At 28.2% G+C, this 15,285-nt stretch overlaps 1 protein-coding gene across 3 annotated transcripts in view; it reads right to left on the bottom strand.

The window, feature by feature from the left end:
- The window catches only part of LOC113799107 (uncharacterized), a 28,315-nt gene extending 13,030 nt beyond the window's left edge, over positions 1 to 15,285 (bottom strand). The window contains exons 1-2 of one of the 3 annotated variants that reach the window (XM_075824925.1): positions 14,679 to 15,285; positions 1,462 to 3,169 (exon numbers count right to left, since the gene is read on the bottom strand). In XM_075824925.1, the coding sequence (XP_075681040.1) occupies positions 1,462 to 1,744 (283 nt within the window). In that variant the 5' untranslated portion in view covers positions 1,745 to 3,169; positions 14,679 to 15,285. Of the gene's footprint in view, positions 1 to 1,461; positions 3,170 to 14,678 lie in introns of those variants that run through there. The other 2 variants (XM_075824927.1, XM_075824926.1) reach the window with 2 other exon arrangements.

Here is a 15,285-nt window from a genome sequence, read left to right as displayed (position 1 = left end):
GTGTCAACAACATACACACACACCGATTGACTATTTTGACTCTTAGATGACTGACCAAAAATGATGATGAAATTCTATATGTGCTTTATATGGGTTTTTTCCCTTACTTAGTTCATCATAACACATTGAATCGATTAATTATTCATTATACAAAAAAAAAACCACAATGTCGGTAATTCACATATATGTTGAAATAGTTTCCGAAAAAAAATAGGTTACATGAATTGAATGAAACATTTTTCTTCTGGGAACCATATCCAAAAAAAAAACCCAGAAATCTTTTTTTTTAGAAACAGAATATGTGACTGATATTGCTTTGCGTTTTTTTCTGGTTTTTCTGATGGAGACAAATCTATCTCCAAAAAAAAAAAAAAAAAAAAATGTAGAGTGGACATGCACATTAATAATAATGATTTTTTTTTGTAACCACACAAGAAGAAAAAAATGGAAAATAAACGACTATTTCCACCAAATGATAAATAAATAAATAAATATTGTGCAAGTGTAATAATAATAATAATTTTTTTACTTGATTATCATCATCATCATCATCAAAATGTAGCACCCAAAATGCTTACATATATAATCAACAATCATTAATAGAAAATAACATTTTCGTTTTCGTTCATATATTTTATTGGATAACACCATACGAATATGGGGATAACAAAATTAAACATTCATACAACAAAATGATAAAAGTGGGAAAAAAACAATCAAAGTAACCAGAGAGAGAGAGAGAGAGAGAGAGAGAGAGAGAGAGAGAGAGAGAGAGAGAGAGAGAGAGAGAGAGAGAGAGAGAGAGAAAGAAAGAAAACCACATTTATAAATAAATAAATAAATTTGGTTATATAATTTGGTAATATTTTTGGAAAGAAAATCACGTTTGTTTTTGATAAGTTTCTTTTCTGTGGACAATATGATATCAGTATTTTTTTTTTGAATCCAATGAATGTCATCAGATGTTTGGAAATCAACAAAAGAAACAAAAAAAAATACATTTTGTGCAGTGTAGCCAACATTTTAAGGCCAACAAATATCATTTTTGCCCCTTTCAAATTTGGCTTCACTGCATTACAAAAAATAAATGTTTTTTTCTTTGCTTTTCCTATGGTATCAAACAACATTAATGATTTAAATCCAAGAATGAGAGAGAGAGAGAGAGAGAGAGAAAAATCATTTCGTTTTTTTTATCATTGATAATCAATAATCAATATGCTTAGATCAGCTTATTCACCTCACGAAATATTTCTTTCTAATGATGATGATGATCAGGAAAAAAACATGACCCAAAATTGATAAAAACAAGCAAAAAAACAAATTGCAAACACATTAATTCATTCAGGCGATAAGAATGATTTCTTCTGATTTTATGTAATAATAAACTCGAAGAATATAGAAATGGATATTTTAAAAGTCAGCCAAAAAAAGAAATCACCAAATAATAATATTAATACTTACCGATTGTAGTGAGCACTGTTGTTGCAAAATAAAAAGCACCAGAAAATTTCCATTGTATACCAGCTTTATGAGGCACACTTTTAATTACTACTGTAGTTAATATACGAAAATCTTCATCACTCATATTATATTTACGTTTAAGCATATTTTCAAACGTTTGTAATGCAATACGTTGTTTATCTTCGTGTTCCGATTCAAATGCATCAAATATTGCCGCACCAACAAGAAGATAAGTAAATGTGCATACAATAAGGGATAATGTACGTATATTCTGACGTTTCATTGTACAAAAAATGTCAACCGACTTTTCAAAAAAATTGTTTTTTGTTGAAAGTCGGTCGATATTTATTTATCATACGATTGCCATATAAAATAAGGGAGAGAGAGTGAGAGTTCATCTAATCAACAAACAGCAAAAAGAAAAAAAAAAATCAAAGAACTCTTTCTTTCTTTTTTTCCCTTGTTTTGCATTAAATGTCCATAACAACGACGATAATTCTATGTTATTCCAGTATTCTTTGTAAATGTTTTTTACGTTTTTTTTTATTTCCAAAACAACAAAAAAGAAAAAAGATTAAACAATCTTTATTGTCGTCTCTATTTTTCGTCGCTAATTTCACGACAATTCACTATACACATAGGGTATATTCGCACTATGTTTTATTATTTTGGTTGATTTGTTTTGAGAAAAAAAGAAAAAATTTTATGATCGTCGTCGTCGTTTGCAGTGGAAGAGAGGAAAACCAATCACCAAACATAACACAGAGAAACCAAAAAAAACCATTATTATTATTTGCCGAATCAAATTGATTGGACATGACATTCACACAACACACACACACACATAACACATTCACAAAACACACACACACAAAGACACCCACCGGACACACTGCAGTGGTAAATGAAGAATTGCTTGCAGTCAAAGTTAAACAGCCAAAAAAAAACAAAGTTTGATGTGCAACAAAACAGAATTGACGTGATGTTGATGATGATAATACGATAGTGGTGATGGTGATAGTGATGAGTTGTGATGGTCAGTTGTTGTTGTTGTGGTGGTCACATACTGATTTCATTGGAAAATTGATTCAAAAAAATCAATTGAAAAAAAACAAACAAACAAACGAATGGCAATGACAACAACGAAAGAATATTGAAAACTTTTTTTCGCTGTTGTTGACGATTATTATTGATCACATTTTTTTTTCTTGTGGTTTCCACCGGGTTAATGATTTTTGAAGAATCATTTTAAAAAAAGCTCAATTTTTCATTCTATTTGTACATTGTTTTTTGCAGGTTGTTTGATTGAGTTATGCAAAATTGGTTGACAAAAAAAAAATTTTTTTGGTTATCAGGTAAGGCAACAGAATTTGTACAGGTAGATTTGATTTGATTGATGATTTTCAAATGTAACATTTTCATCATCATCGTCGTTGTTGTTGTTTGTCATCATCATCGTTGTTGTTGAGGCTCATCAATAATTAATAAATCAGGTACAGAAAATGATTGATTTCATTTCATTTCTTCTTGGTTTTGTATTTGTATTTGGCCCAGAAAAAAATAAAAATTAATTCAATTTTTTGTTTCGTTGAATTCAATGGAATAAATTTTCTTCGATATTTGATGATGATGATGCTTGCTTTACTTTATAAATAATTTAACATCCATCCATGGCCAATGGCAAAATTTCATTATTATTATTATTTACCTAGTTGTTGTTGTTTTTGGGGTAATGAAATCAAAGAAAAAAGAGAAATTATTAATAATCATCATTAATAATCAATAAACAGAAAAAAAAAGTAATAATTGAATTTGTTGTAAATTTATAGATCACATTTGTAAAAAAAAATTGACCCATCGGGTGAATTATGTGTTAAGAAATGTGTGTTGTTGTTGTTGTTGTTTCAAACCTATAGTTTTATTATTATAGGGGAGAAACGAAAAACAAAAACACATCCCACAGACACACATTTAGTAAAATTCAATGTTTTTTTGCTTTTCGCTCATAGTCAACCTAACCTAACTTGAACTAAAAGTCATCCGAGTCATATTTGACTATTTTTCTTTTCACTACTTTTTGTTTTTTTTTCTGGTTATTTTTAGTAACCATTAACTATCTTTTTTTGTCAAACAACCGGGTGTTTTTTTCTTTTTGTTTCCCAATTTATTTTGACCAAAAATAGAAAAAACAAATCTTGTTTAGCCAAAAAAAAATACAATATGTTGATTGAGAATAGTACCATCAAATGACAAATCATCATCATCATCATCATAATCCATTTCATTTAATTTTCAACGAAAACAAAAACAAAAAAAAAATCCCACCAAACAACAACGATGACCATCATATTACGCATGAATGAAATATTTGGTCAGTTTTTTCGCTTTCATCATCATCATTGCTTTCATCATCAGTTGTTTGCTTATTGTTTGTTTATTGCTTTAAACATAACAAAATTGACGTATGTCTCTCTCTATGTATATGACATTGATCTACTTGAGCCAACTTGAAATTAATTTACTTTCCGTTTCCCTCACATAGAATGGCTATATAGAGGAAACTAAACTAAACTAAATAAATGACTATATCTGCAAAAAGTAAAGGGAGAAAAAGTTTCTCTCCACACTTTTCATATTAGAAAATGACTGAAATTTTTTTAATGAAAATTGATGTTACTTTTTTATTGATTCTTGTTTTTTAGTGCGTTTTGGTTCATTATATATTTCCCATTTATCGTCATAATGATCCATTTTTTTTTTTGCTAATGAAATTTTTCTCGTAAAACATTTCATTCATTCAGTCAAAAAAAAAAATGTTTGAAAAAAATTGTCAATCAATTTTGACAATTTGATTTTTTGTTGAAAAAGAATTTGACCCATAAATAAATTAAGAAAACAATCGATTGATTGATATCGATTGTTTGAGATCAATTGGATAACGATGTTCAAAAGAACAAACAAAAGAAAAAAAACATTGTCGTTTGATTCATTCATGTTTCCAAAAAAAAAAACATTTTCTGAATTTACATGATAAATGCATTTTCTTCATTTCCATTTCTGTCAAAAAAAACTTGATTGTTAAAATTCTGTTGTTGTTGTTGTTTCCAATTAGGGGGGGAAAACAAAACAATTGAAAAGTTTAATGGTAACCATCATTATCATCAACAAGTTTATTTTCATTTTCGAATCCTTCACTTTGAATACATTGAAATTCTAATGCAATGATGGTGGAACCAACCGAGAAATCGATTGGCACTTGAATGTAACAATATTTCTTTTGCATAGAAATAATTACTACCATCAATTTATTTGCAAGTTTTTTTTTGTTGTTCTCTTCGAACCCAAAAACCAAAGTAAAATAAAGCAAGCGAGCGAATGAAACAATGAACTTAATAATAATACTTGATGATGGAAGCGAAAAGTTTTCATCAATTCAGTTCAGTTCAGTTGTTTTCCATATAGCTATTAAAAATGATCCAGTTTCCCACCAAAAAAAAAAACTAACTTTTAGTGGAAAAAAAGTTAGTTTTTTCCTAGCACCAGTATTCTCTTGGAACACTGAAAACCCAAAAGTCCATTTAATATATCTCCAAGAAAAGAAAAGAGAAAACATAAATGACATTTACACACAAACAACACAAAACTGACTGACTGACTGATGTGATGGACTATTTTAACGTTATTATCAGATCAAACACACTAACCAAACGAAGAAGAAGAAAAAAACAAACTGATTTTGATGATTCTTTTCGTCTTTTTTTTTTTTGCCTTGGCCAGTTTGATATTTGCATTTATCATATTTATTTATTTTGCATCTTCATCATTCGAATACAAAACAAACATAAACACTGTATGTTTGCATTCTGCCGAATGTGAGAATGGCAAAATGAAAAAAAAGTGATGCGGCAATCAAGTTAACCTTTTTTTTTTTTTGTTGTTGAGTAAATTAATGATAAACATCATGATTACATTAGATTAGATAAGGGAAATGTAGGGGTTAAAAATTGCGGAACAAATAAGAAAAAAAAGAAGGGAAAGAAAATGGAACCCAGACAACAACAACATTTATTCGCTTAAAATATTTGATGATAATAATCATCATCAGTCATGGACAACCACAACAAAATCTATTCATTTGAGAAATATTCCCGTAATAAAACTAGACAAAAGAAACTTTATATAAATAAAAGAAAGTAAAAAATGGAACACACAGCATGAGAAAATGCAAAATGCAAAATAAAGTAAGAAAATCGAATGAATAAGAATGATTTTCTATGATGGTTGGAGCCATAATTTTTTTTTTCTGACTATCTTCACTATATGTCAACCATGCATTACCCCAATGGGGTATAAACACACTGTGCTATCATCATCAACATTTGTGCATTTGACTTGAATGAATGATGATCAAAAAAAAAAAAAATTATAATCTAAAGTCTTTTCATTCATTCAAACAATAGATATATCTTTCTTTCTTCGTTTTTTCTTTTATCTTTTTTTTTCTTCTCTATCTTTCAAACATGTCATATACATACATTACATTACATTGCTTGCTGATAATGATAATAATAAGACAGGAATTGACTTTTTTCTTCTTTTCTGTTCATTCGCTTAATTCATCACTGATAACATTTATTCTTTGAAGCAGTTTTTTCGTTGTTGTTGTTATTATTGTCATAGCCTTTAAGGTGAATGAATGTTTCAACAACAACGAGAAGAAAGAGAAAAAAAAAACGAGAGATACGGCAATGAATTGAGTTACCTTTTGGTATTTCTGTTTGAAAAAAAATTTCAATATTCATTTCCATTTTGATAATAATAATAATAATGGTTTTGGAGTTCAGAAAAGAGAAAGGAAATGTTCTTCTATAATGTTTGCTTGATAAGTATCTTATGAATACGCGAAAAACCAGAATCAAGTCAATGAGCTTGGTAAAATATCCAAAAAGATATTAATCTTTTTCGATTCTCGATTCTCGATTCTCGATCATCACTAAACACCGATCGATTAAAAGAAAAAAAAGAAAAAGTTAGATGATGACATGTAAAAAAAGAGAATGTTACATACTGGATTGAGTGTGAAAAAACATTAATTTTCGTTTTTCGTTCACACATCTGAAATTGAATACAGGTTTTGGGCAATTTGTCCAACAACAACAAAAGTTTGTACATACAACACAGTTGTTAGATTATTTTCAATCATTAATCGAACGATATTGATAATTTAATTTGTATAAAAAAGAAGATGTGATGTCCAAATGACAAATAAAAAAAAAATAGAATTTATCGGAATGAACCTAGAAAAGAAAAAAGGCAAACCAAAAGAAGAAGAAAGAATGATTAATAGTCCGATTCTTCTTTTTTTTTTTGTTTCGGGGATATAAATCAATAGATTCCCAAACGAATGAAAAAATATTGTCCATTTTAGATCCAAAAACACATAATAACAACATTCAATTAGCTGTAGAATTCGATTCTATTTCTATTCTAGAGCAGCATTGAGAGTAGAAATAGAATCGAACGAAAAACAGAGTCTTGTTTTCCATCGGGTTTTTGTTTTCGATTTTTTTTTCTTGGTTGACCAGAAAAAAATCTCGATCCATTATCTGTTATTCGATGAAGAGACATGTTGGAATTTTTGTCTTGTTTTGTTTTGTTTGTTCACAAACACATTTCTTAAGCACCATTATTGTTATTATTGTTGTTGTTGATAATTCTCTTCTTGTCGATTGTCAAATGAAATATGATCATCAACAACAAGAACGAGAAGAGAATAGAGAGCAGAAAAAAATCGATTGTTAAAATCGATTGTCAAAATCGATTGTCATTAGATAGTTATTTTTTTTATAAGCTAATAATGATAAGGATAATGAAGATGTTTTTGAAGTAAAGGTTTCCGATTACATTCATTCGATTTGCATCTTTTTTCTTTTTTTTTTTTGAAATTTCAATCGAACCACCGATTTATTGATGATAATTTTTTGGTTATCAACAACCAAAAATAACCCAAAATAACCAAACAACCAAAAATAAATTGTTGTTGTTATTTGTAACCAGTGTAAATTAAATCGTATTCAAATACGAAAATAACAAACGTTATTTTTCAAATATTCAGTTTTGCTCTGTTGTTATCGTCCTGATATAAAGTCTTTATTCTTAAATAATAAATGAAAAAATCTTTTTCTGGTAGGGGGGAAGGTAATGATGTTTGTGTTTGCTGGTAATCTTTGTGTTAAAAAGTTTTTTTCCTATAAATAATATTGATGATTATGTGTATGCGTGGTGTTTTTCTAATACATTCATAAATCATTTGTATTTTGCAAACAAAAAAAAAAATTGGAAAATTTTTTGCAAAGAAAAAAACTTTTTGGTGCACAAGTAATGGCACAATAACACTGGCAACCCAACTGGAGAAATGGAAATGATAAAACTTTTTCTTCTTCTTCTTCTTCTTTTGTTCACTACCTCTCTCAATGTCTATGTCTTAATTAATTATATAGGATTAATAATTTTTTTCGGAAATTAATTTCCCACACACACACCAACGAACGACAATGATTAATGATGATAATCTTGGATAAAAATCTTAAGATCATTTTTTGTTAATTAATTTTTAATTATTTTTATTTTTTGTAATAAAATTGTGATTATAGAAAGATTATAAAAATTATAAATTATAAATTTATTCTGTCCAGGAAAGAGAAAGTTTTGAAAAGAAAAATTTCAAAACACTATTTTTCATTTGAAAAATGTTCTTTGGCGCAATTTTTCATTTTGGCAGACACACACACACACACACACCTGGCTGGATTATAACAACAGAACAGGTAACCAAAAAAACTTTATTATTATCATTTTTGTTTCCATTGCATTAATAATGATGATAAAGTTTTTTTGGCAAAAAAAACAAAATCCAATTTGAATAATTTGCAATTCATTATCATTTTTTTTTATTATAAACATAATTATAAATGCCAGAATTATGTTCAGTGCAAGAAAAAAAATGGAACCATTCGTCTGTGTTTCAAAAACTTTGATTAACTTTGCAAGTTTTTTGTTTTCGGTTCGAAGGATGATGATAATGAGAGAGAAAAATGTAACGAAAAAAAAATGAACTGAAATGGAAAAAAGTTTTTTTTTTGTTTTTAAAAAACAAAGTGTGAACATCATTTACAGGACTATTTTAACATCATCATCATCCATTTTCCCAAAAAAAGAAAAAAAAAACAAATGGATCGAAATAAATATGGAATTTTTTTTTTTTTTTTGTTAACAACCAACCAACCAAAGTGGAAATAGTAATTTTTTCACTTTTTTTGCTTTTTTGAAGGTCCAGTTTTGTTTCAAGCAACCAATTTCATCATCATCAACAATCGATAATCGGTAAATGATTAATTCTAAGCATTTTAGTTTTGTTTTTCTTTGCCATCATCATCATCATAATCTGGATAAATATTTTTTTGTGCCAGGCAGTGAAAAAAAATAAAATCCCAAATCCAAAAACACACACACAAACACACAGCGTGTAGCAGCTTAACACATCAATGATGATTATAATAAGAATATTCTATATAGAAATCTGGATTTTGTTTTGCTTTTTCTGGAGAGAGAGAGAGAGAGAGAGAGAGAGAGAGAGAGAGAGAGAGAGAGAGAGAGAGAGAGAGAGAGAGAGAGAGAGAGAGAGAGAGAGAGAGAGAGAGAGAGAGAGAGAGAGAAAACATCTTTTTCTGAAATATTCTTCGATATCGATATATGTTTTTGGAAAGACAAGTTTTATTCATTTTTTTGGGAGAAAAAACTGAATGAATGAATTGTGTTAATGTGAGACCAACATGATCGTTTGTTGTTGTTATTGTTGTTGTTGTTGATATGAATTTGTTTATACATCAAAGAGAGAGAGAGATGGAAAGAATCTGGCAGAATATTAAACGCACACACACACACACACACACACAGAGAAATCTAAAAATGGCTAAAAATAGTGTTTGTTTACAATCGAAAAAAATCAAAAAAATGAAATTTTTTGTTGTTGTTGTCGATGATAATCTTTGCATTAGACAAACAACAAAGAAAAAGTGAGAGAAAAAAAAACATCAATGAAAATAGTTTTAATGCAAAAATGGATAATAATAATAAAAGTTTAGGATAATAAATATTTTCTTCTTCTTCCCATTCTCTCTCTTCTTCTCATTCTTCTCATCAGTCTTTTTTTTTATTCAGTTAAAAGTTATTATAATCATCATCATCAGAATGATGATGATGATCATCAACATTGTCATTATTGACGACGACAACGATCTATTGATGAAAAAAAAAATATTTTTCCAAACTACCATTATTGATGCTCGGAATATCTATACACACACACACACACACACATCTGATGAATGAATGAATGGATGATTGGTTGGTTGTTTGGTTCGATGAAATGTGAATGCATCCAAAACAAAATAGACGAAGAAAAAAAAATAGATTGATGGCTTTTTTCTTACCCCAAGAATACACAAACAAATTACGTCAACAATACGGTTTTTTGTTTCCTATGGTGTGTGTGTAATAACATTTGGAAAAAAAAACTAAAATTTTATGATCAACATTCGATCGATCGAATCTACAGTCGATTTGAAACCTGATCAAAAAAATTTATATCAATTTCAACACCCAAAGCCAAAAGAGAAAGCAAGAAAAATCTTTCATTGGCTTTGTTGTTGTTGAGTTTAATTGATGCTTTTTCCCCTGTTGTTGTTGTTGTTTTCTAAATTTCTAATTTCTTTATCATCATTTTTCAGAAATGTTCAAAAATACGGTCCTGGTTTATGTTTATTTCATTCCTGGTTCCAAAGATACAAATATTTGACTCGAATTCAAATCTTGTCAAATACAGATGAATCAGTTTTTCTCCCTATTCACGATAGTTTCTTCGTCTAAAAAAACGTATAATTGATCCATTTTTTTTTTTTGGCGTCCAAACAAAATTGACAATTATGTAATGTAAAGGGCGCCATGCCTAACATTATCTCTTTTTTCTGTGTTCATTTTCCAAACAGAAAAAAAATTCTTTGACAAACACATAAGACACAAGCAAATGCAAACAAACAAACAAACAAACAAACAAACACATATTGAATGTCGTATACAATAATTTCTGTCGAGTCAACAAAAAAACGAAAAACTAAAGGAAAAAAAAATCGTTATGCAATAGTTTCACTGACTGTCCCCCTTGTAATTAGCTCAAACAGCTAAAAAGTTTTTTTCTTTTCTTTCTTTTCTATTATCATCATCAAAATCCTAGTTTCTAGGACCTAGAATGAACAGAATTATGTTTGTTTTATGTGTTTGGGTGAATAAAAATTATTTTCATGTCTTGGAGACAGACAGAGAGAGAAAAAAATCTATAATTTCTTCACTTTCTTAGTTCATTTTGATGTTTTGCAGTTTGCTTGTTTGCTTGTTCTGATGTTTTGCCTGTCCTGTTTGACAATTGTTTTCACTTCGTTCTGAGATGATGATGGTTTTTTGTTGTTGTTGAAACATTGTAAATTCAAGGAAAAAAAATGCAGAAAGAAATGGACGATTAATGCTGCTGCTGCTGCTTTTGCTTTTGATGATGATAATGGCGGTGTAGATTGCCCATTAACATTGCCAGCAAAATGGAAATTGATATATTTTTTTTAATTTTTCGAGCAATTTGTCCGACCAATTTGATTCGCGCGTATCCAGAAAATAAAAATCAATTTATTTTTTGAAGAAGAAAAAAGAAAAGAAAAAACATTAAAAAATGTCCCAAATGACCCTACTTGATCGAAATATGTGTTTTGAAAAAAAAATTTTCCCGAAAGTATTCCTGAAAAAAGTTTCTGGAAAGAATTCCCCCTGCAAAAAAAAACATTTTCAATCACGCACAAATAAATTATTAACAAATTAATGATTCCAGAAACCAGAAGAAGAGAAAAAAAAGTTCAGCAACCTGAAATTTTTTTTTTTTTTTTTTGTTAATAAAAATATATTGTTTTGAAAAAAGTAAATGATGAAAAACTTTTCTGCTTAATATCGTTGACTTTTACCCAAATATAGAGAGAGAGAGTCTATTATTGAATTTATTGAAAGTAATGAGTGAAAGTGAAAGTGAAATGTTTAAACTAAAGCAAAAAAAAAATGAAAACCATCAAATCACGTTCATCAAATAAAGAAAAAAAAGAGAAATTATGATTAATGTCAATGAAAATGAGACAAGGAGAAAACCCAAAAATTGATGACAAAGTTTTTCGCTTTTTTGTTTTGCTGTTTTCCCATAGACACTAATATTATCTAATTGAATTCATATATTTTCGCAATCAAATCAATCAAACTAACTAAATAAAATGAACAAATTAAATGGTGATTAAGCATGCACATACAGTATGTATGTTTGTTGTTTGTAATAAATAATGATCATTTATAAAAAAAAAATTGAATGTCATTTTGGCTGATTACTAAAATCAAAGATCAAAGCCAATCAATGTCAAATGAAATCAAATGATAAATGGCCCTGTGTGTGTAGTAATTTTCATAATAAACTGAACTTTTCAATCATAATTTACTAATGCTCTACGTTCAAATCAAAGAATTTTTCGAGTTTTTTCAACCAACAGCAGCAAAAATTGATCGTTTCAAATTCATTAATGAGAAAAAATTTTTTTTTTTTTTTTCGAAAGGTTTTTGAAGTTTTGCTTGAAAATAAATTCTGTTTCTACACACACAATCAAAAATGAAAGAAGAATGAAAAAATGAAAATAAATAGTGTTTTCAGTATCCGAGCAACGAAATTCTTTGTTAAAAAAGAATAAAGTGCAATAAGGATTCTTCTTGGTGCATATTTTACAAAATATGGAAAACATATGCATAGTAACCGTGTGTTTGTTTTCTTCGTTTCTTTCGGGTAACACAAAAAACAAATCGGATTGTTTTTGGTTGTTGTTGTTGTTGTTCGGTTGAACGAAAAAGTATTTCAGTGAAAAATTTTTCCGGTAACCTCAAACGGTTAATCAAAATTTATTAAGATTAATGTAAAATTGATGTAAACTTTTTCAGTGTAGGGGTGGGAAAAAAAAGTTTTAAATGTTGCTGGAATTTTTTTCCTGCAAAAAAATTTACAAGTCAAAACAAACAAAAAAACAAAAAACAAAACAAAAAAACTACACTGGCTATATACACACATTGATTAAATAATTGAAATTCATTTGAAAGAACAAAGGAATTTAATTTAATTTTCAAAAAAAAAAATTATTACAATCAACAAAATTACAAAATTATGACGCATGCGTCATGCATCAAGCCTGCCATAATGTATTTATTGAATTTTTATTCTTTTTCTGTTTTCTGTTTCAGTTTCCAAACGGAAATAAACTCTTTTCCTTTCATTAGAAATTCATTTTTTCTGCTTTTGTTTTGTTTTGTTTTCTGCTTTTTTTCACAACTCAATTCAAAATAAAAATCGATTATGATCGTTTGCATAAAGTTTTTTTTTTTTGTTTCTTCTGGTTGTTGTTGATTTGATTCAATTTTTTTCGCTCTCTCTCTCTCTTGCTTGCATTATCAGTTTTATTTAAATGTCATTAATTTTCTGAATCGTTTTTTTCTCCTTCATTCTGGTATCCAATTATCGATTCACTTGTGCATCAAAAAATATGGCCGCCAACAACAACAACAAAAAAAAAGTTTCGTTTTGCTTTGCTTTGTTTTTTTGTTTTTATTTTGCTTTCCTTATCAAGAAGTTTTTTTGGGCATTTGAAAGCTGAATATTTGATTGGATATTGAAATATATATAATGGACATAATGGAGAAAAACATATGTTATACTTTTTGGCTATCCAACAAATGAAAATTTTTTCACTCCCTTTTTGTTTTCAATAATCAGATTTATTTTCAGATAGATTTTTCTTTTGAAATAATGTTTTGGGTTGATGAATTATACAGGAAAATGTCATTAACAACAATTTTTTTTTTAATACGCATGCGTAAAAAATGTATCAAGATTAATTATTTAGATAAAAAATAGAAAAATTTAAGATTTTCAAAACAGAGTGACAAAAAAATGAACATATAAATTCAATTGAATTGAAGCACTCTATGAATTGAAGGAGAAAAAATCTCCAGAGAGAGTGATGTTAACCGACCGATAATTGACAAAATAAAAAAAAAGAGACCAAAATGATTCCTATAAAATGTAAATGTTTCATTTACAAAAACCTAAATTTTAAAAAAGTCAAATTCATAATGAACCTGAATATGAACTGTTTTTTTCCTTTGTTCTGTATGTAGACGATTTGTCATTTTTTCAGAAAATGTTTTTCGTTTGTTGTTTTATTTCCTATTTTTTTTTATTTTTGTTGTTCAAAAAAAAAGCAAATTAACTGATTTACTCAATATATTGAACCCTGATAATGTTAATGATGACAATCTCGTTTGTGTTTTGTTTGAATGTGTTTACTTAGATAATCCAGTTCAGTAGCTATTATACTAAATTCATTCAATTATTTCATTCATTCTCTCTCCCTCTCTCACATTCTATTTAATCAATAAATTTTCAATCATTTCAAGCGTAATAAATATTTGCCATTTTCCAAAACCTGAATTCTATTTATATTCTTCTTCTTCTTCCTCGGTCTGTCTGTCTGTCTGTGTGTCTATCTGGTCGAATAATTTCTAAATGATAATAGAAATTAATGATGATGAGAAAACAACGATAAACAAACGAATAATAATATACTGGTATATATGGATGTTATCAACAGGATTTTATTTGTGTGTGTGTGTGTTTTTTTGGGTTTATTGATCAACAGTCATTCACATGGTAAATTGAAGAAAAACCAACCAAAAACAAAACAAGCAAACTTGAAACAGAGAAAGGTATTTCGAAGGAGAAAATGAAAATTCTGAAAACCACCAATTTCTTGAGAAACGAAAAAAAAAATTGATTGGAAAAATAACCCAGAATTGCATCAATTAAACCCGGGGATTTATCTTTTATCGATTATTTCTTCTCTCTTTATTACCCGGCTTTGTTAATAAATTTTCCATCATCATCATCATGATGCGAAAATCAAGCACTAAATACATAATTAACTTTTTTTTCCACTTTCACCCTCTGAACATATCAAATATCAATGAATAATAAGGAAATTCTTCTTTGATAATTCATTATTGATTGGATTAATTAGTAATCAAAAAAAACCTACTTAGAATCATATTTAGAATCAGTTTTTTGTTGCGTTTTTTTTGAACGGAAAATTTTTTTTCTGATCTGAGATTAAAAACTAAATTACACAGCGACACACAATATGCAAATTGGAAAACGAATCAATCGATTATTTGATTTGCTTTGATGTGATGAAAAGGAAATTTGAAAATTTGAAATTAGAAAAACACCAAAAACAACAAAATGGAAAACAACAACAAATCACGTTGTTTCCTTTTTTTACATAAAACTAAATTTGACTTTTCAATCACACGAACAACACGTTAATGGATCGATATTGAATCGAATCGAATGAATGAATCAACACGCAAGCACATTTGTGTTCACTTAAATTCGGGAAATATGAAAGAAGAAAAATGTCAAATCAAAACACCGACACATCACACACATCACATTAAAACACATGGGATACACATACTAGACACATCACATCACACACCCGAAAGAATCAAAAAAAAGATATGGTCCAGTGTATGTCTGGCCAAACACTAAATTCATGAAAAATGTTTGCTTGCTTCGCTCAATTCGTTTCTTTTTTTTTTTTTGCTTTTTCAATCAAGTTAGTTAGAAGCAAAAAAATGAAATGA

This window comes from Dermatophagoides pteronyssinus, unplaced genomic scaffold (assembly GCF_027571235.1).
Source record: "Dermatophagoides pteronyssinus isolate colony J.1.1.1.1 unplaced genomic scaffold, Derpt_VIB-CSIC_2022.12 sq0002, whole genome shotgun sequence".
In the NCBI taxonomy this organism is placed as follows: domain Eukaryota; kingdom Metazoa; phylum Arthropoda; class Arachnida; order Sarcoptiformes; family Pyroglyphidae; genus Dermatophagoides; species Dermatophagoides pteronyssinus.
This window is presented reverse-complemented; position numbering and strand designations above follow the sequence as displayed.